At 45.3% G+C, this 22,215-nt stretch overlaps 1 protein-coding gene across 3 annotated transcripts in view; it reads left to right on the top strand.

Annotated features, from left to right (window-relative positions):
- DENND2A (DENN domain containing 2A) overlaps positions 1-22,215 on the top strand; it is a 100,562-nt gene that overhangs the window by 48,518 nt on the left and 29,829 nt on the right. For 2 of the 3 annotated variants that reach the window (XM_048212943.2, XM_048212942.2), the window contains exons 6-12: positions 7,088-7,288; positions 12,008-12,101; positions 12,636-12,686; positions 13,782-13,969; positions 19,659-19,768; positions 20,696-20,765; positions 21,900-21,977. In XM_048212943.2, coding sequence (XP_048068900.1) covers positions 7,088-7,288; positions 12,008-12,101; positions 12,636-12,686; positions 13,782-13,969; positions 19,659-19,768; positions 20,696-20,765; positions 21,900-21,977 — 792 coding nt within the window. The remainder of the gene's footprint in view (positions 1-7,087; positions 7,289-12,007; positions 12,102-12,635; positions 12,687-13,781; positions 13,970-19,658; positions 19,769-20,695; positions 20,766-21,899; positions 21,978-22,215) is intronic. The other variant, XM_048212944.2, reaches the window with a different exon arrangement.

Genomic DNA, 22,215 nt, shown 5'->3' with positions numbered 1-22,215 from the left:
AGATGCTCCTCCCTAATGCCAGAGAATAAGGGCTGAACAGCCCTTTGCTTCCCCTTCCTGCCAGGCTAGAGCAAACCCTGGTCCTCTGTCACCAGAACAGCTGAACACAGTAGGTGATCATGTCAACAAGAGCTTGAGGGCCAGATGCAGCAGTCCTGCAGAGGGACCATGTGGTTGCCCGGGGTGCATGTCGGATGGTCCCCAATACATGCAGGCTGCTTTCAGCTCTTTGCAAGTCGTCAGCAGGACTCGGTGTCCACGCTCATTCCTCTGCTCTCCCACATCTGGGTGTCTGGTTGGTGCCCCGTTCTGGGGGATAGCTGCTGACTTCACCACTTCCTCCGTTTAGCTCATCAAATATTCATGGCGTGTCTGCCGCATCTGGGCTGCATCTGGTACCTTAGAACTTGTGGAAGCAGTCCCTCCGTGGCAGCTTCCTCTATCAGCCCCTGAAAGATCCTATGACATCTTTTGGGATTTTTGTTTAATAAGATCATGCCCAGTCCCAGTACAGAGGTCAGGGTCAGCAGGATGGACAGAAAGGAGCAGTTGTGCAGTTGGGGGTGGATGCTAGTGCTTATCAACGCACAGCACAAGCTCCCGAGAAGGGGCTATTTTCTGTTCTTGCTGTGTGTTACCCACCATTCCCACACCTAGAATAGCACAGTAAATGTGGTAGGAACTAATTTTTGTAATTAGGGAAATCTAGGCTAACACAAGACACGCTTTTTTTTTTTAAGTAGGTTCCACGCCCAGAGTGGAGCTCAACGTGGGGCTTGAACTCATAATACTGAGTTCAAGACTTGAACTGAGATCAAGAGTTGGACACTTAACTGACTGAGCCACCCAGGCACCCCAAGGCGTTTTTTTTTTTTCTTATGTACTGACATGTAAGACGTTAGGGAACAAAATGTATCACTAACTAGCATTCTCTGGTTGCCTGGAGAGCCTACCCACCATGTCCCACCAAAAAATCGTACATCACTTAGCCATAGCTACAGAGTGGCAGTATCTGGTCAAACGTGCGAGTTCCAGAGTCTGACTGCCTGCATTCAAAACTTGCCTAGACCACTTTCTAGCTGTGTGACTTTGGCCAAATGATCTCATCTACACATGTCAGCTTTGTCATTGATAAATAGGAACAATTATACTACTCTCCTCTTAGGGGTCTTAAGAAGATTAATCAAATTCATACTTGTAAGGGTGTCTGAATGGCTCAGTCGGGTAAGCATCTGCCTTTGGCTCAGGTCATGATCCCAGGGTCCTGGAATTGAGCCCCGCATCCTGGAATTGAGCTCCATGGTGAGCAGGGAGCCTGCTTCTCCCTTTGTTGCTCCCCCTGCTTGTGCTTTCTCTCTCTGTCTGACAAATAAATAAATAAAATCTTAAAAAAAAATTCAGGGACACCTGGGTGGCTCATTCAGTTAAGCGGCTACCTTCGGCCGGGTCATGAACCCAGGGTCCTGGGATCAAGTCTTGCGTCCAGCTCCTTGCTCAGCAGGGAGTCTGCTTATCCCTCTGCCTGCTCTGTCTGCCGCTCCCCCTGCTTGTGCTCTCTTTCTCTGACAAATAACTAATAAAATCTTTAAAAAAAAAATTCATACTTGTAAACCACTTAGTCTAGTGCCTACAACATAAGTACTATCTATGTGCATTTAGTAAATATAGAGAATTAGGCTTTTCAATATGTGTTCTTTTTAAAAATAACCTTATTTCATCTCATCAGAACATTCTCATCACAGAAGTTTTTTTAGGGGCACCTGGGTGGCTCAGTCAGTTAAGTGTCTGCCTTCGGCTCGGGTCATGATCCCAGAGTCCCAGGATCGAACCCCATGTCCGACTCTCTGCTCAGTGAGGAGTCTGCGTTTCCCTTTGACAGCCCCCCTCTTGTGCTCACTCTCTCTGTCTCAAATAAATAAAATCTTTTAAAAAAAATTTTTTTTTAATCCTGAAAAGTGTAATGAAGAATATAAAACTCATCCAAAATTGGGGATTTTTATTTTTTCTATAATGAATTGTTAATGTGCACATGTATGTGTATGTATGTGTGTGTATGTACATTAAAAAGACTTGGTATGATGTGTATATACTTTTGCTCGTCTTTTATATTTATCCTGAGTATTTCCCCACATCATTAATTTCTTTCTAAAAACAATTTTTATTGACTGCATGGTATTCCATTGTTTAAATGTAATGTCTTTCTTTACATTAGTATAATGTCCCAATTGTTAAAATGTGCATGTATGCCTTCCTATGTATTTCTCTGTGTGTATATGGAAATATGTGTACCTATGGGCATATATGAACAGATCTGTATGCTTGTGAGAATGACACCTAAGTCCTTGGAGGAGACCTCTATAAAAGAGAGTAGGAATGAGGTTGAGAGAGGTAAGGAAGAGATGAGATATTTTGTGTCAAGGACTGTCTTAGTCTCCTTACATCACTGTCTCCTGAGGCAGTAAGGGAAGCACAATGGAGGACAGGAAGGAGTTAAGCCATCAGCCACCATTCTCAGATGAGAAGGGTAAGTGAACCCTGGCTCAAGTCCAGCTCAGCTCTCTCTAGGGAGGCATGCAGTTTCCCTCTCCTCCCCACCAGGAAGCCCCCTGGCCAGGGCCCATCACACTTGATTCCCCGAAATAACTCATGAAGTTTCAACAGAGAGTTCTTGTCTGCTTTTCTTTCTTGAACACCACAGATCTTTTGCTGGGTCCATCATGAATCCAATATTTATAAGATTAGGGAGACTCTCTGTGCCTCTGCAGCAGAGTTAGGCCCCTTCCTAGAGATTGTTCCATGGACACACAATGGGAATGGGTTTATCATCAGAGCGTGTTGATATGAGACTTTCTGATCAAAAGCTGAAATCTTCTCTAGGCCACAGACTGACATAATCATCCCTAGGGTCCTACAGTATCTTTCCTTTTAATACTATAGTTCAGATTTGGCAAACTACTGCTGGGTGACTGGTTTTGTAAATAAAGTTTTTCTGGAACATGGCCACGTTCATTCACATACATACTGTGTATGGCTGCCTTTGCACTGCAATGGCGGAGTTGAGTAGTTGTGACAAAGCCTAAAATATTTACTGTCTGGCCTTTAAGAAAAAGCTCGCTGCCCCCTGCTCAGTCTAAGAGTCACACCCTCACTTTCAAAGAACTTCCACAGACAATTCTGTGTCCTCCTTGCTGTATGATCTCTTCCATCTGTTTCACTGCACTCACTCTGAGCCATGAGCACTCTCTCTGGTCTCATTTACTCTTCATCACTTCTATGCCTCTTCTCGGATTGTGCTGTCTACTTGAGAACGCTCTACCCCAGAGCCCAGTAGGTCCTCTGTTATCAGTTAAGTAGCAGCTGAAATTCCACCCCCTCGTGAAAGCTCCCTGGACATTTGAGGGCTGATTCTGGGTGCTCTGGGGGGCTCACCAGGGCCCCATTCTCCGGCAGTGTCACCACAGAGGGATGCAGCCCACACAACCCCAGCCCCCCCCCAGGTCTCTGGACACCCTTTATTTTTTTATTTTATTTTATTTATTTATTTGTCAGAGAGAGAGAGTGTGCGCGTGCACAAGCAGGGGGAGCATAGGCAGAGAGAGAAGCAGGCTCCCTTGTGAGCAGGGAGTCCGATGTGGAACTCAATCCCAGGACCCTGGGATCATGACCTGAGCTGAAGGCAGCCGCTTAACCAACTGAGCCACCCAGGCATCTGGACATCCTTTAGAGAGCTGTGTGCCATGTTTTGATATCTTTCTGTTTTCTTTATTCTCAGAGCTTTTCATAGGTCAGATCTTTGAACAAACACTCTCACAACCTAAAAGTCTAATGAAAACAGATACCTGCTTTTTCCCAACAGTTTGATAGGTGATTCTAATGCAGTGAAAGAATTGGGGCTGTTTCCTTGGATTTCACTGCAGATGGAATTTGGTCTCTAAGAAAGCTTATCATTCTTCCTTCTTTTTGTGCTGGTTTAATTATTAAGATGCCCATAGTGAGCAAAGCATAGTGGCTTTTTCTACTCCGGGCTTGTGGTGCTAAGCAATTGATTGCTCCCTGTGGACTCACGATACAAACATCAGAGCAGGCCACTTAGGAAGACTAGGAGCCTTTATTCCCAGAAACCTTTAAAAAGAAAACGTTCTGGACTTACTGTTATATACTATTTGGAACTATACAAGAATTGAGAAATCAGTGGAACAGAATAAGACTATTCTATAAGAGTTTAAGATATAATAAATGTAGGGGCGCCTGGGTGGCACAGCGGTTAAGCGTCTGCCTTCGGCTCAGGGCGTGATCCCGGCGTTCTGGGATCGAGCCCCACATCAGGCTCCTCCGCTATGAGCCTGCTTCTTCTTCTCCCACTCCCCCTGCTGTGTTCCCTCTCTTGCTGGCTGTCTCTATCTCTGTCGAATAAATAAATAAAATCTTAAAAAAAAAAAGATATAATAAATATGGCCTTGTAAACATAGCAAAAGGAAGGCTCATTTATTAAATAGGGATAACTTAGCTTGGGGAAAAAATCAGTTTAGACTAACATACAATAAAATAAATTACTGATGGATTAATGAATAAAATAGGTTCAAAATAAACTAAGAAAATCCCAAAGAAACTGGAATTAACTATGTATTAAACCTCTAAAAAGAAATAGATTTTCCAGGCTAAGGAGATAAGATTAAATCAGTTGCACAGGAAAAGATGAACAGGTTTTCATAGATAAAAATTTCATGTGACCCCCCCCACACCAAAAAAAAAACCATGGGAAAAACACACTTTTAGCAAAACCGACAAATAATTCATATCCATTCTGTATAAAGAGCTCATCCAAGTTAATAAGAAAAACACTGGGTTCCCAAAAGATAAATAGGCAAAGAACATAAAAAATATACTAAAGAAAAAGGCTGTTAGCATACTAAAGTATGAAAAAATGTCCATGTCATACAAGAAAAACTTATGTTGAATGCCTGCTGTGTTTCAGGTATTTTGCTAGGTGCTTTATATAACTTTTCCCCATCTAATTCATGAATTCATTTTTAAAAAGACACTTTGCAGTTATAATTATAGAATCATACAACGTGTATCCTGGAAGTAACTTTAGGAAACAGGTAGTCCAAGTTGTTTTTAAATTTTATGTTACTAATATTTCTTATTTCCATGTTAACATATTCATATGGTTCAAAATTTAAGGAGTATGAAAGGTTAACAGTGAAAAATCTTTCTCTCACCTCTTCATTCCTCTCGCCCAGCGCAACCACTGTTAGTTTCTTATGTACCCTTCAGAATATTCCATGCGTACACCAGCAGAATAGCTCCTTAAAACACACACAAATATCAGCATGTTATACCAACTGTTTTACTCCTTGATTTTAATGCTTAACAATATGCATCTGAGAGCACCTTCTACATCAATACATTAAGATTTTTTTTACATCTGCATTATATTCCGCTGTGTAGATGGACCATAATTTATTTGACCAGCCTCTGCTGATAGACATTTAGGTTGTTTCCAAGATTTTGTGTTTACAAACCATTTCACAGTATATAGTTTGCACAATATAGCTTGCCTCATGCAGTGTAATTTTGCACAAGTATATATCAGTAGGGCCCATTCCTACAGGTGGAATTGCTGGGTGAAAGGGTGTATGCATTTGTAAGTTTGTTGACACTGCTCGATTGCCCTCCATAGAACTGTAGCAATTTCTAGTCCCACCAACATTGTGTGAAAGTGTGAAAGGGACTATTACCCTCACTTTCACTAATCTAGTGAGTTAATAAATTTATCTTTACTAATCTTTGAGTAAAAAATGTGTCTTTGATGGAGTTTTAGTTTTCTCTTATGAGTGAAGCTGAGAATCTTTTTCTGTATCTAAGCATCATTGTATTTTTTTCTGTAAATTTTCCATTCCTATTTTTTTGCCTGTTTGTCTTTTCATTAATTTGTAGTATATATTAGAAAAATACGTTCTATAAGTTGCAGGGTTTTGGGGGTCCTTTTCTGTTCTTTTTTTTTTCTTTTCTTTTCTTTTTTTTTTTTTTTTTTTACCAGTTTTCTGTTTGCCTTTGACCTTAAAGTGGCTCATTTTTAGAAATAAAACACTGAGACTTAGGTATTGAAACTCCTTGTACAAGAGGTACTCAGCTTATCAGCAGCAGGGTCAAAGCTGGGCTTAGGTCTTCTCCCTCCCAATACAGTGGGTCTTGGTTCTCAGGATGACTGATTTGTACAGATAAGGGATTGTGCCAGTAAATTCCCACTTGTCTAAAAAGAGAAACTAGGGGCGCCTGGGTGGCTCAGTTGTTAAGCATCTGCCTTTGGCTCAGGGAAGGGTCCTGGGATCGAGCCCTGCATTGGGCTCCTTGCTCAGCGGGAAGCCTGCTTCTTCTTCTTCCACTCCCCCTCTTTGTGTTCCCTCTCTCGCTAGTTGTTTCTCTGTCAAATAAATAAATAAAATCTTTAAAAAAAATAAAAAATAGGGGCGCCTGGGTGGCACAGCAGTTAAGCGTCTGCCTTCGGCTCAGGGCGTGATCCCGGTGTTGTGGGATTGAGCCCCACATCAGGCTCTTCTGCTAGGAGCCTGCTTCTTCCTCTCCCACTCCCCCTGCTTGTGTTCCCTCTCTCGCTGGCTGTCTCTATCTCTGTCGAATAAAATAAAATCTTTAAAAAAAATAATAATAAATAAAAAAAAAATAATAAAAAGAGAAACTGGATTGGGGGTGCCTGGGTGGCTCAGTCAGTTAAGCGTCTGCTTTTTGCTTGGGTCATGACCCCAGAGTCCTGGGATCAAGCCCCAAGTCAGGAATCCCTGCTCAGCAGGGAGTCTGCTTCTCTCTCTTCCTCTGCCCCTCCAGCCTGCTCATGCTCTCTTAATCACTCTGTCTCTCTCAAATAAATAAATGAAATTTTTATAAAGAGAGAGAGAGAGACAGGATTGGATCTGCATCCTTTATCAGAGACAAACTCAGCATACCCTGGGAAGAGAAACCAGCTTTCTGTCTCGATCTCGTGGTCTGTATCACTGGCACCCCCAGCTATCTCCCAGTTAGGGCCTCTGTATTTACTCTTCTTTTCTTTTCTCCTTTCCCCTCCCAGCAGTCATTGGCCAAACCTGCTTTTTTCCGGCAAAATTCAGAGAGGAGGAACTTCAAACTGCTGGATACCAGGAAGCTGAGTCGGGATGGATATGGGTCCCCTTCCAAAATCAGCCCCCCCTCCACCCCCAGCAGCCCTGATGACACTTTCTTTAATCTTGGAGACCCGCAGAATGGCAGGAAGAAGAGAAAGATACCCAAGGTAAGGCTTGCAACAAACTTCATGTGCAGATATGCACTCCCCCTTCCCTGCAAAGGAAGGCTACAGAGGACTCTGGACAGAGAACGGAACACTGGGCCCTCTTCTACCTGCTTCATCACAGGCCAGGTAGACACTGTGAGCCAGCAGGCTGGGCTGTCTTGTCTGGGCCTTTGTCATAATAAGTCCTGTGGTCCTGTAGCCATTCCTCTCCCAGCCTAACCTATACTTGTGATCCCAGACCATGTTTCCAGTGCCTGGTCTCAAAAGGCCACTTCCTCCTCCTTCATGGCCTCAAAAAGTAGAGCTCCATTCATCACGCTCTGACTCACACTTTGGTCAACAGCTGCTGCAGAGGTGGTACCATGTGGAGCCTGTGCTCTGAGGCGGCACTTGTCAAAAATACATCTTTCCCAGCTCTTTTCAGCCCCAAAGGTAAAACATGCCCAGGGGCAGATGTGCATCCTAATGCGTCTGCTACTGATTCAATTCCCTCTTGCTCTGTTCCAGCCCTGCTGTGCTCGTCCCTCTTCAGTGGCCACTTTGGTACCAACTTCCTACAGGAACTTTTAGAACAGGGATTCTTCATTTCAGAGATCATGGATGGTTGGTTGGATGGATGGATGGATGGATGGATGGGATTTAGGGGTCACGAAACCCAGAAAATTGTGTAAGACTTTTTGTGGAGAGTTTTGGGGGATGAAGGCAAGAGGGGAAGATTATCGGTAGGTTTCATCAGATTTCTTAAAGTGATGCATTGACCTGAAAGTCATGGGACATTTACAAGCTGGTTCCTCCTAACAGTTTGGTGAGTCAGTATTTTGAACCATAATTTCACCCCTCCCATACCCGTTCCCAACTTTCTCATTCAAATGAAGTTAAGTCACCTTGCCCATCTGAGTGCATTCTGAAGAGTAAGGGCTGCTAGGGTCAGGTGGTTGAGAAAAGAGCTTTACCCTGCAGCTTGGTCGGAGGGAGGCTGTCTTTGGAACAGGAGAGAAGACATCTTCCTTTGTTTTGCTGATGAAGGGCAGACAGAGGGGCCAGGGTAGGAGCCATGGCTCCTCCCCCTTCACGCTCTCCAGGTTTGGCCTTGTCCTGCCCGGGGCCCAGGGTGTGGAGCAGGTTGCATATTGATTATCTGATGTTTGCTGAATGGGCTCCACTAGCACATGGACCCCAGTCTCTTTCAGCACAGATTCATTCCCATGCCTCCCATCGACTGCCCTCCAAAGTCACTGTCTGGCTGTCATGGTAGCTGCTCCAGGGGTCCCCAAAGTGTGGCGTCTCTAGCCACTCCCTTAACTCCCCTTTTGCTTCTTCTAGCACCATTCATACGTATCTGTAATGTCAAAATCCTACAACTGTGGGACTCCTGGGTGGCTCAGTCGTTAAGCGTCTGCCTTAGGCTCAGGTCATGATCCCAGCATTCTGGGATCCAGCCCCGCATCAGGCTCCCTGCTCAGCAGGAAGCCTGCCTCTCCCTCTCCCACTCCCCCTGCTTGTGTTCCCTCTCTCGCAGCCTCTCTCTCTGTCAAATAAATAAATAAAATCTTAAAAAAAAATCCTACAATTGTGGAATAATTAAAAGTGGCTATTAACATCTATACTGCCAGCCTCACCATCATTTTAGCAAATTAAACAGGGATAATCAAGTGAATTAGCTGTTGGGTTAAAAGAGCTTTACCACAATTCTTAAGTTTAAGTACGTGATTCATTTTTTTTTTAAGATTTTATTTATTTGTTTGTTTGAGAGAGAGAGCGTGTGAGCACAAGCACATGGGAGGAGGGGCAGAGGGAGAGGGAGAATCTCAAGCAGACTCCCTGCTTAGTGTGAGCCCAAGGTGGGGCTGGATCCCACGACCCTGAGATCATGACCTGAGCCGAAACCAAGAATCAACACTTAGGGACACCTGGGTGGCTCAGTCGGTTAAGCATCAGCCTTCAGCTCAGGTCGTGATCCCAGGGTCCTGGGATCAAGTCCCACATAGGGCTCCTTGCTCACTGGGGAGTCTGTTTTTCCCTCTGCCTCTGCCCCTCCCCCTGCTTGTGCCCTCTCTCTCTCTGTCAAAATAAATAAAATCTTAAAAAAAAAAAAAGAATCAACACTTAACCGACTGAGCCATCCAGGCACCCCCTAGTACAGAACACTTTTAAAACAATAAAACTTAACTCCTGTTAAAGTACAATTATGTGAGAGCATGTTTAAAGTTTTTCTCTTGGGGGAAATTTTTTTAAATAAAAAGGAACAAAGATTTATTGACTGGAGTATATATGGCTTCCACTTATTCCTGACCTGATTTAAAGTGAAAAGAACTTTCTCTGTCACGTCATTTATACTACTCACATAGCACTCATGAATTGTCTTGTATGATAGCTGTGAATGCATCTTGGTCCTGGCTATTAGCTTGTAAACTCCCTGAGAACGGATGCCATGTTCCATATATCTTTTTACCCCTCACAGCTTCTAGCAAACCCCTTGTACATAGAAGATGCTTAGTATTCATTCCTCCAACAAATTCACAATTAACAAATATTTGTTGAGTACCTACCAGGTGCCAGGCACTGTTCCAGCCCATACAGGTACTCTTACAGCAGCAAACAAAAGTGACGGAGATCCCCACCTCCATGGAGCTTACATTCTAGTGTTCACTGTACTTTAATAAGTGGAAGGATGTTAACTATATTGTAGCTGTCTTCTTTCTAGTTAATTTTAGATATTGGCTGAGAGGAGGTTGAACAAGTTTAACCCCCCCCCCAAAAAAACCCCACAATTTGACCTAACAACTCATTTGTTTATTTATATATTTTTTAATTATGGTAAATATATATAACATAAAAATTACCATTTTAACCATTTTTAAGTATACAGTTTAGTAGCATTAAGTACGTTTATGCTGTTACACAACCACCACCAGCATCCATCTACAGAACTTTTCATCTCCCCAAACGGAAACCCTGCACCCGTTAAGCCCTAACTCCCCCCATTCCGCCCTCCCCCCAGCCTCTGGCAACTGCCATTCTACTTTCTGTCTCTATGAATTTGCCCACTCCAGGTACCTCATATAAATGGAATCATCCACTATTTGTCCTTTTGTGACTGACTTATTTCTCTTAGCAGAACATCCTCAAGTTTCATTTACATTGGAGCATGTGTCCAAATTCCCTTCCTTTTGAAGGCTACAGAATAGAATATTCCACTGTCTGTCCGTACCACATTGGGTTTAGCCATTCATCCCTTGGTCGACATTTGGATGCTTTCACTTCCTGGCTGTTGTGAATAATACTAGCATTTCATTTATGCATTGTCTTCCTCCGTGGGAAATGGGGTTGGTGTTAACTATTTCAGTGGTTAGGACGTGTGTAAAAAGAGGAGAGAGCCAGCTCGGGGCTATGAGCTCTCAAGGAAATGGCTGGTTCGTAAGAACAAATACAAATAACTGCCACACGGGAGGGATTCCGTGGTGAAGGCAGAGACCTCGTTCAGATTCAAGGCAAAGCCAGCACAGGGTTGGGGACGAGGAGTTCACAAAGAGAGCTGGCAAGGCCAGGGCTGGGCCACCTGTCAGGACCCAGAGTGTGTGGGTGTCCATGGATATGGCAGGGCAGTGCCTTAGCCTGCAGAGCCGAAGGGCTGGAGCCCAGGCCCACCACAGGGAGACCTGGGGGATGAGCCACCTTCCTCCACTGGCCGTCCGGCGCTCTGGCTTGTGAAGAGGAGCTGGTGAGCTCCTTCAGGGAGTGGGACAGAGAAGCAGAGGGCAGAGACGGGGATTGGCAACAGCCCATCACCCAGTTTACTATAGCACATTCTCTCTCCAGTTCTTCCAATGCAAAAAAGAAAGTGGCTTTCAAACACAGCTTCCCTGTAAAATCACCCGTTGAGGGGCACCTGGCTGGCTCACTCCGAGGAGCATGTAGCTTTTGATCTCAGGGTCCTGGTTTCCAGCCTCAGCTGGAGCCCAGGCGGTGCTGGAAAGCCTGGAGGGAAGTGCCCCAGGGCTTCCGTGGCCAGATGCGTCTGCTAGTCAGCCTGGAAAATATGCTGCTGAGTAGTGCTGCTTGCTGAGCAGTAGGAGAGAGCATGAAGGGCCTCAGTGTGGAGGAGCGCTCCCCTGCAAGAAGGGGGGTGTGCTGGGTCTGCTGGGTGCAGGGCACCACCATGCAGCCCCAAGCTAGAACTCGAAATCCACGGTAATCCCTGCCCCCTTTGCCGCCCAATGTGGCTCAGGCCACCTCTGGCACGGTTCCTACAAAAGGGGCCCTGCCTGGGAGGCTTTTTATTTTTGCTGTCTCTTCCTTTTCTTGGTTTTTTTTGTTTGTTTTTGTTTTTTGTGTTTTTTTGGCGGGGGACGGGGGGGGGGTGCTGCAAAGTCTGCTCCCAAACCACAGTAACATCGTGGCATCAAAGGGGGAGCAGCCATCACAATTAGCCAATGAAATTGTCTCCCTGTGTCTCAGCTGCATGCATTATATATTTAGACATCACCCGTTCATACATCACTGGGGCTGGCGGCCTCCTTTAGTGTTCTCGAAAGTCATGTTCCTGTCTGGTAGAAAAGAGTAGTTGAAAGATGCCAGTGGACCAGTGGGAAATGGCCCCTCCCTCCTCCTTTCCCCAGCCTTCCATGGTCCCAGAAGAGAATGGGCAGCAAAGGAGTCCCAGCTGCACATGGAGAGGAAGCTGCTAACACTGGCTTTTCTTCTCCCGGTGTCTGGCAGCTGGTGTTGCGAATCAATGCCATTTATGAGGCCCGAAGAGGAAAGAAACGTGTGAAGAGGCTGTCCCAGTCCACGGAGAGCAACTCGGGAAAAGGTAGGAACCCCGCCACCATCCCAACTCCCCCAACAATGTGAAAACAGATTCTTCTTAAAAGAGGCTCCCTGTTGTTTGGGGTTGGCTCACCAAAGAGGAGAACAAGTTGGTGCTTTCTAAGTATCTCCTGTTGTCCTTGGGACAGCGAAGAGCCAGGAGTGAGCTCAGCCTGGTGGTATGTCCTCTGGTCCTGTTTCACTATCCATCTGTCAAGCCAGCCCAGCGCTGCAAGCTCTGGCTCACCCTGGCAGCAGCCTTCTTTGCTTAGCATGCATAAAAGGAGGCCAGTATCTGCTATATTATTGGGTATAAGTACCGTCTGAACTGGAGCCACATTAATTTGGAAATACATTTAGTTGGACGAAGACCTAGTTTGCCTATTACATTTAAATCGACAGAAAAGAGTCCCTCTGAAGTAGAAATCTTGGATTTGTGTCCCTTCATACAGAAAGTTTCCTTATTAGAAAAACTCACATGTGCAACTTTCTTCTTATTGCCATTTTTTGTTTGTTGTTTGTTTGTTTTTCTGTATAGTGACGGATGAGAACAGTGAGTCTGACAGTGACACGGAGGAGAAGCTGAAAGGTGAGAAGACCAGTTGCCGTACAGGTCACAGGCAGGGGGCTGGGGAGCTACCGAGATGGCCCTTCCTGCTTAATGTGAGCGACGGGACAGAGCATCCTTGCACGAGGGCAAGGCGTGCACATCTGAGGGGACGGGGTGCACGGGGGGCCTGTTCGGTCACTGAGCCTGTGGCTGCCGAGATGCAGGGTGGCTACGACTACAGTGGCCCCGTTCCCGTGCCTTTCTGTTACAGGTGTTTTCTAGCCTGTAAGCTATAGCGCTGCCGGCCTGGGGTTCCAGACATCTGGGCTCTTGTCCCACTCTTGTGAAAATTGCTAAAAGAACAGGAGGAAATCACTTCAGATCAGGGCCTCTAGTTCCTAATCTGTCAAAGGAAGTCACTGAGATAATTGGTCTCTGTGGATCTAAATTTGGTGACCTTGGTCTAGGCTTTCGTGAGTTTTCCACAATTTCTCAGACCCCAGGGGGAAGCCCAAGAAAGCCATAGTCCAGGGCTGCTGGGTGAGGTGATGGGGACGCGTCTGGTTAGCCGCCCTGCCTCGTTCATCTCTCAACACCCAGCTGCTCCCTGGCCCACCTCTAGAATGAAGGAAGCCCATTTCCATCACCGAGAACGGCGGCAGGAGGGAAGGCAGCCTGAGTTAGTCATGGCTCTGCCCGGTCTGTCACGCAGATGATGACAAAGTTCCCCGCTCCCAAAGCTCTGTGGTCTGGATTTTGTCAGATCCCACAAACTGAAAGATGAAGGAAGTGAGTGAGGGGAGGAGTCAGTGTCCCCACCCCATCTAACAGAGGGACACAAGGATGACTCAGGCTGCTGCCCCAAGTCCACACAGCCAAACCATGGCAGAGCAGAGCCCCACGTTCCAGGCTTCTGCACCCCCATTAGCCTGGTGGCCCGTCCAGTGTTGCTCCTCCCCTTTGGCAAGGACCCCAAACAAAGAGTTTTGTGTTCCTTTGTTAAATATGGGAACACTTTTGTAGGATCGGAAGGGGGTCCTCTGAGCTAGGAACCACACAAGCTGTCTTGGCTCTGTGCAGTTCCATGTCAGAAAGAGAGTCACGCCCAGGCGCTCACTCTCCCTCTCTCCCCAGCTCACAGCCAGCGCCTGGTCAATGTGAAATCACGCCTGAAGCACGCTCCCAGATACCCATCCCTTGACCGGGAGCTCATGGAGTACCAGCAGAGGCAGCTGTTCGAGTACTTCGTGGTCGTGTCCCTGCACAAGAAGCAGGCCGGGGCTGCGTATGTGCCAGAACTCACCCAGCAGTTCCCTCTCAAGGTACAGGGCCGGCCAGGCCTCGGCAGCCTGTGGGGGTGGGAGGACTGTAGCACTCGTGCCCACATCTTGTTGGGACTCATGGTTTCCGGGAGGTGTGGGAGTCTGAGGAATGCTCAGTGTCTAGAATCTTGGACTGTGAGACCCCATTAGGGTATAGCAAATGAAAAAAAGCTGCCACTGGAGAGTTTGGGAGGTCGCAGGAGGTGAGGGATTCGAAGACTCAAAGTACGGACAAAAACACTTACTCACTTCCTGTGGTGACTGTGCTGACAGTGCTGTCCTCCTCATCCTCCCCGTCTCCTTATCCAGCTACATCTCTTCCCAAGCTATTCTACCTAGAAGGTTCTTTCCCAGCAGCCACACAACTCTCCCCAGGGAGGATTGTGTTTGTGCCCATTGCTGAACATCGGTACGTGCACCGTGTACCCCTGGGTGTGTGCACTAGAATCCTATTCTGTTCTAACATGGCTCATGGCTCTGTGGATTTGGCTTTGCCATACATGAAATCTGACACCTAAAATGAAATGGCCCTCAGCAAAGCCGAAAATGGCATGACCAATAATGTATAAATTATTCTTAGGCATTGACATCAGTATTAAAGAGGCTCTGTTCAGTCCAACCAGAATTTACTGAGACCCTGTTACATCCAAGCTGTTCTCTGCTTGGCCCCATCATTACAAAGATGAGCAAAATGTGTTTCCTGTCTTCAAGAAGCTCACACTGACAGGAGGGCAAAAGATAAGCATACAAAGGCTCAGGAGGTAGAATTCAGCAGTTCATACAATGAAGGTGCTCAGGGCCGGGAAGAGGGGAGGGAGTCCTGGTCGCCTCAGGGGCCTCCCTTCGCTGCCACCACCCACGCATAATCCCAGTATCTGTGGAGGCCTAGGTCTCCTCCTATCCTGGACCAGATTCCTTCCGTCCTGCCCATTGTGGTCCAGTGCAGCAATCAAGTCCTGTCCTTGGAATTTGGGATGGAAACTGTAATGAAGTAAGCCATGGGCACCAGCTCATCTGCCTGGCTCTATTCACCTTCCTTTAGCTAACCTCCAGGGATGATCCCTGGAAAACCCCAATGCTATAGGTATGCCCACATTTATTTATTTACTTATTTCTAAAAGATTTTATTTATTTATTTGTTTATTTATTTATTTATTTATTTATTTATTTTTAAATTTGAGAGAGAGAAGAGGGGGGTGCAGAGGGAGAGAGAGAATCTCAAGCAGACTCTGCTGAGAATGGAGCCCGACACAAGGCTCGATCTCACAACCCTGAGATCGTGACCTGAGCTGAAATCAAGAGTCGGACCCTTAACCGACTGAGCCACCCAGGCACCCCATAGGTATGCCCACATTTAGTTGAGGCCCACACGGAGCAAGCACCAAGGCATGAAGGACTGTTTTTATCCTGTTTACTTCCCTCAGGGCCTAGCACAGCGTTGTACACATGGCAATATTTAATCAATGTTTCAGGAACAAAAGGATTAATTCATGAATTAATGAATAAATCACCGTAACTATTGAATGCTTATACTTTCCAACCTGGAGTCCCCAGGCTCTTTGACATCCACATTAAAACTTCTTTTGGGGGGGCGCCTGGGTGGCGCAGCGGTTAAGTGTCTGCCTTCAGCTCAGGGCGTGATCCCGGCGTTACCGGATGGAGCCCCACGTCAGGCTCCTCCGCTATGAGCCTGCTTCTTCCTCTCCCACTCCCCCTGCTTGTGTTTCCTCTCTCGCTGGCTGTCTCTATCTCTGTCGAATAAATGAATAAAATCTTTAAAAAAAAAAAAAAACTTCTTTTGGGGGCGCCTGGGGGCTTAGTCGTTAAGCATCTGCTTCGGCTCAGGGCGTGATCCTGGCGTTCTGGGATCGAGCCCCACATCAGGCTCTTCTTCTGGGAGTCTGCTTCTTCCTCTCTCACTCTTCCTGCTTGTGTTCCCTCTCTCGCTGGCTGTCTCTCTCTGTGTCAAATAAATAAATAAAATCTTAAAAAAAAAACACTTCTTTTGAGCAGAAACTTGTATAGTCACTGTTGGAAAGGGGACCAATGTATCAAGAAAAAGTCATCTTTAATCCCACTCCACAGAGATCATCGATGTTAGCATTTTATTATGTTTTCTCCCAGACTTTTCTTATGGTGTAATTTTCTGACAAAACTGGTAAAACTTTTGTATCATGTTCTGTAAACATATCATTATTTAGAAACATATTTAATATAAATTCTAAAGCATTGTTTTTTTAATTATATAAAGCTCTGTTATGTGATTATTCCCTAATCTGTTTAACCAGTCTCTTTCTGTTGGAAATGTATCTTGTTGCCAGTATTTTTTTAGATATATATTTTGAATGTTATGTGATCATTCTATACATGCCTTTTTTGTAGATCAGGCTATTTTATATCTTCTTGCCTTTGCTCTCTTTGTCTGTCAGAAGGACCTTTCCTTCTTCTTTCTCCTCCTTTCTAACTCTTTCTCATGAGTTCTATCCCCCACTTCTGTAGTCACTTGACCAAGACTTACCCTCCATATTTGTACGCTAGAGATCATGCCTGCCATGTTCCACTAAAATGCTTGGTATCATGTAATCATCTTTATGACAGTTCATGGAGACTGGGAAATTTTCCAGCCATTTATGATTGCTTGTCTTTGTGAAAGACATCTCCATGTCTCATTTCCTGTAAATGAGAGCACATATCTGCCCATATGGGTTGATAACTCCTATGTCGATGATAGCATGTGTAGGCACGTGTGTGAACACACACCTTTGTGTGTATCATGCATGTGATCTGAGGGCGGTGCATCCAAATGGATGGGCATGTCAAAAAGTGCTGGAACTTGCCTCCCTACAAGGCCTACTCTTCAGTTCGCTAATGGTTTCCACTGTGGAGAAATGTCCCTGTTCTTTCCTTTTGTATTCTTTGTAGTTTATGGCCCTTCTGTCTGTGGTGATTAATGACCCCTTCCATCAACTACACCCAGCTGGTATTTGTTTCTCTGTGAGACTCTCTAAGGGTAGTCAAAATTATTGCTCATGCAACAGCCTGAGCTAGTGAATTATCAACTCAAAAACTGCTCCAGGACCAGTTGGAATCTTCTGGGTCATGGATGGAAGAGAGTATCATTATATAGAAAAAAGACAGTGACTACTGATTCTGAAGGAGGAAAACTAAAGGACAATTACTAATTGGCTTTAAGTCTATAAATGGTGGCTGTGTTTCATTCCTTGATAGTTGTCTCAACCATTAATATTAGTAGCAGCTTTAATTATATTTGCTGTCGCCTCAGGGGAAACATACTAGAAGTACGTGTTAAAATTGAAAAAAAAAAAAATCAGCCCAGTGCTCTATTCCTTTGGACACTCTCTTCAGAGACCTCCCCTCTCTGACATTTGGTGTCCTGGGGAAGGCAGATGCTTAACTGACTGAGCCACCCAGGCGCCCCTGTTCTGTTTTTTAACAAGAGGATATTCATCCAGTCCATGATGTCAAATAAATCAGTAGATCCTCCGGGAAGCATTCGACAGTGCTGCTGGTCTGCAGACTTCAGAAGCTGTCTGCAAAGCCAGTTTGAGGGGGAGGTCAATGGCAAGCCCTGAGAGACAAAATAAGAAATTGGTGAAAAGTGTTACAGAAAGAAGTTAGGTTAGACATTACAGTTTTCTAACTTTGGAAATTCAGACTCCACTTCAAATATTTGGTACATCAAATTACTGAAGGTAACTTGAGCATAATTTGTTTTTCTTTAACTCTTTATGAAGAAAAGTTAACAAGTATAAACCGGTCCATAACAACAACAGAAGCCAACAATTCTTCCCAACACTTTATTTATTTATTTATTTTTAAGATTTTATTTATTTATTTATTTGACAGAGAGAGAGACAGGCAGCGAGAGAGGGAACACATGCAGCGGGAGAGGAAGAAGCAGGGTCCCAGCGGAAGAGCCTGATGTGGGACTCGATCCCAGAATGCCGGGATCACGCCCTGAGCCGAAGGCAGATGCTTAACGACTGAGCCACCCAGGCGCCCCTTCCCAACACTTTAGAAGTACAAATTTATAAAAACAAACAAACAAAAAACGCCAATTACTAATTATTCCTTTTTGTTTCCAAACTTGAACCTACAGTGCTTCCTTTTTAACATGGCACAAAGATGCATAACATAAAATTCACGCTCCCATCATTTCCAAGTATATGGTACAGTGTTGTCAGCTGCACACACGTTGTTCAGCAGATCCGCAGAACGCGCTGCAACTCACAGACTCCTGTTCATCCACAAAGAAGTAAACACATGGCTTTAAATACAATCTCTAATCAGACTTTCTGAATTTGGTCTGTTTTTTTTAAAGATTTTATTTATTTATTTGAGAGAGAAAGAACATAAGCACAAGCAGGGGAGGAATAGAGGGAGAAGGAGAAGCAGACTCCCCAGCTGAGCAGGGAGCCCGATGCAGGGCTCGATCCCGGGACTCCGGGACCATGACCTGAGCCAAAGGCAGGTGCTTAACTGAGCTACTCAGGAGCCCCTGTTCTGTTTCTTAACAAGAGGATATTCATCCAGTGTATGATGTCAAATAAATCAGACAGAGAGAGAGACTAAAGACGAAGATTCCTAGCTAGAGGGGCACCTGGGTGGCGCAGTCGGTTGAGCGTCTGACTCTTGGTTACAGCTCAGGCCATGATCTCAGGGTCGTGGGATTAAGCCCTGCTTTGGGCTCCACACTCAGCACAGTCTGTTTGTCCCCCTCCCTGTGCTCCTCCCCACTGCTCTCTCTCTCTCAAAAAAAATAAATAAATAAATAAAAGTAAAAAAACAAAAAAACCACCAAAATTCCTAGCTAGATTCCACACTAGCTGTGTGGCCATGGACAAATCGCTTAACATGTCAAGGCTATTTCCTTATCTCTAAAATAAGACTGTGACACTGTATGATGTCTAGTTTCCTTTCAGTTCTGACATTCAAGGACATTGAAATTACTTGAAGTTTACTGTATAATGTAATTTAACTGGATGTATTCACTGAGAAGTGTTATAAAATGTCTTTGCCTGAATGGAGGAAGAGCAGCTTTCAGGTTGGAAGACCAGATTTGAGGCTCTGCCTTGCAGATTCATGAGTCTCTTATTTGGAGGGGATTGCTTTGACACGTTTTCTTTGTTGATTAACATAGTTAACAGTCCAGGGGCATCTGGGTGGCTCAGTTGATTAAGGGTCTGCCTTTGGCTCCGGTCATGATCCCAGAGTCCTGGGATCCAGTCCCGCATCAGGCTCCCTGTTCAGCAGGAAGCCTGCTTCTCCCTCTGCCTCTGCCACTCCCCCTGCTTGTACTCTCTCGCGCTCTTTCTCTCTGAGTGTCAAATAAGTAAATAAAATCTTTTTTAAAAATAATAAAAATAAAATATAGTCCAAAAAATATATAAAAAAATGAAAAAATAAAAGTTATATTCCAGAATGTTAGACATCAAGAATATTTCTCTAAAACACACCGGTTTGTTTTCTCCTGACTTCCCCTGTAAGAATAGAGTTGACAGTGCCCTGGGAAAAAAAGCCCCCAGCAGACTGAGCTGCAGACCCTTCCTGAGGTTGAGGAGGTGGTCTCAGCTGTGCGAAGGTGGAAGATGTGGTCTTGCCAAGCATCTGCCTCTCTCTCCCATGCTGGGGTTTATTCCCCAACCTTCTCTCACCCTTCTCCCTGCAGTTGGAAAGGTCTTTCAAGTTCATGAGAGAGGCTGAGGACCAGCTGAAGGCTATCCCTCAATTCTGTTTCCCTGATGCCAAGGATTGGACTCCTGTCCAGCAATTTACCAGGTATGTGCTGACATCTCCCTTCCCCACCCCAGAGGCTCAGGCAAAAACCAGGGAGGGCGTCAGGACAAACGCCACAATTCGGTCTTACTGCTAGCAATCCTGATGGGCCTCAGGCTAGAGATTGTCCCCACCCATGTTTTAAAACCTCCCTGAAGATAAGAACCACCTTGCTAAATATGCAGATTCCCAGGCCTCCCATTCAGTCTGGGCTTATGTTTGGTTCATAAGCCTCTGTGAAGGGCAAAAGTAATTCTTGGTCTCGGAGAAGCTAGAGGAACATTGTCTGTCTCCCTTCCTTGTCCATGCTCTTTAATAGCAGCCCATCCAGCTGTTAACTCAGATTGTGACAGCTTGATGTTTCTGCTTTAACCGTGTTGTTACATACCGGTATTTTTTTATCAGGTGTTTCAGCAATTGACCAAACTCAGGGGGCTGCATATCCTGTGTTTGAGGCACACTGTGTTCTTTGAAGTTGGCCTAGCAGTCTCTCAGGGGGCTCTGAAGAGACAGTTCTCGGGGAGGGTCGCCCCAGGAGCAGTTTCTAGAGGGACACAGAACTGTTCCTCTGTTCAGCTGCTCCTTCCCTGAGTCACATCCCGAGAGCAGCGGATGCCGTCTCATCCTTGAGCTCACAGAAGGCAGTAGTCACAATAGATGCTCCGCAAGTGACTGCATGTCTGGGGCAACGGGACGGCTCAGGTGATAGAATGCTATGAGGCCTCATCCTCTCAGGATGCAGTGACACTGTAGGTTTCCCTCTCCCTGACACCCCAGAACTACAGGCGCACAGAGTCCCTGCACAGATGGACAGGCAGGACAGGGAGCAGCCCTTTTTGACAGCCCCTTCCAGAATGTCCCGATTGCTCTCGGCCAGGTGTCTTTTGTTTTGTTTTGCTATGTAATTTACTTTTGTTTCCCCAACCGCAGTGAAACCTTCTCATTTGTCTTAACTGGAGAAGATGGGAGCAGACGTTTCGGTTACTGCCGAAGACTGCTGGTTAGTAACACTCTACTGTTGGTCTGCCAGAGCTCTGGGCAGCCCTGGGCAACACTGGGTCCTGGGGCTTCACCGTGTGCCACAAGAGAAGAGGCAGGGAATGTGACAGGTTCATCAGTGGAGTTAAACGCATGGAAGATTTGGGGGTTCATAGAAATCTTACTGGAAGAAGGGAAAAAGAACTCCGTCTCCTTTAGAAAGAAAATACATCCTCCATTATTTCCCCTGCTAAGTAAAAGACCTTTCTGTCCTTAAGCCAAATGTTCTTTCTAATAAAACTTGCTAAACGGACCCGGAGAGCTTACAGCGCACACATTCATAATGGTTGCTAAGGGCCAAAGAAGGATAGTTCTGTTGTTCATGCTGCAAATCATTCAAGAATGTGTACTTCAGAACAATCACCCTTAGAAGTCAGAATTGTATTCCAGTGAAATGATCATGCTAACCCATTGTAGAGCTTGTCTGTTTGAGACCCATTCTTTTGGAAATCTTTAGTAGGAGCAAATCCTTTTCCACTGAGTGTATGAGTCCTTGAAATAAGCTGATAGAATTTCGAGCCAAGATTAATGCACAACACATAGTAGGTACTCAATAAATATTTGTTGAATTAATTAGTGAATAAAAGCATGGCTAACAGTTTTAAAACAGTTTTAAGTAGGATAATAAGGTTCGGTGATGAAATTAATTTGACGTTTTGAGATTGATTTTCATTTTGGTTGGAAAATTAGCTTAAAATTTAAGGCAGTTTCCAAAAAGGATGTTCAGAAATGATCTCTGATTCGGAATTATCATTATAATAAACAACATTTGGTTTCAAGGTAACTCCTTAAGAGGGACCACAGTGATTTGGGTAAACAAGTTAAGCCTCCTTACTTCATGGTTCCATAGGCCATGTTGAACACCTACTGTGTGCACAACACCCTTCATTTGGTCCCTTCAGGAGAATATAAATATATATACCACACAACCAGAAGTGCTCCCCACCTATAAAATGGGGTATTGGTAACTACTTACCTAATGGGTTTTCAAAGCTGCAGTGGGGAAACATCTGGCACATGTTAGGCACTTTAAAATGTTTGGGTTCTCTACCTTGAGATGGTAGCACTCATGATTTCCTTGTTTCACTCCAAAAAGCCTGGTGGCAAAGGGAAGCGTCTCCCTGAAGTTTACTGCATCGTGAGCCGCCTGGGATGCTTCAGCCTCTTTTCAAAGGTAAGGACTTGGGCCTCAGAGGAGGGAGGAAGGGAAGGCAAGGTAGAGCCGGGGAGGACACGGGAAACACCTTGACTCCTGGTACTTTTATAATCGTATTCCAACATGGTTTCCTTCCCACTTCCTCCCCCCATCACCTCCGCTGTTCTCTTATCATTATACCTACAGTGAGAGCCAGTGAAGGTCAGGGCCCACAGAAAGGGGTTGGGGGGAGAGTCAAAGTAATTGCAGAGGATGG

The sequence above is a fragment of the Ursus arctos genome, unplaced genomic scaffold (assembly GCF_023065955.2).
Source record: "Ursus arctos isolate Adak ecotype North America unplaced genomic scaffold, UrsArc2.0 scaffold_3, whole genome shotgun sequence".
Classification (NCBI taxonomy): Eukaryota; Metazoa; Chordata; class Mammalia; order Carnivora; family Ursidae; genus Ursus; species Ursus arctos.
Note: the sequence above shows the minus strand (reverse complement) of the source record. Positions and strands in the feature narration are given on the sequence as shown.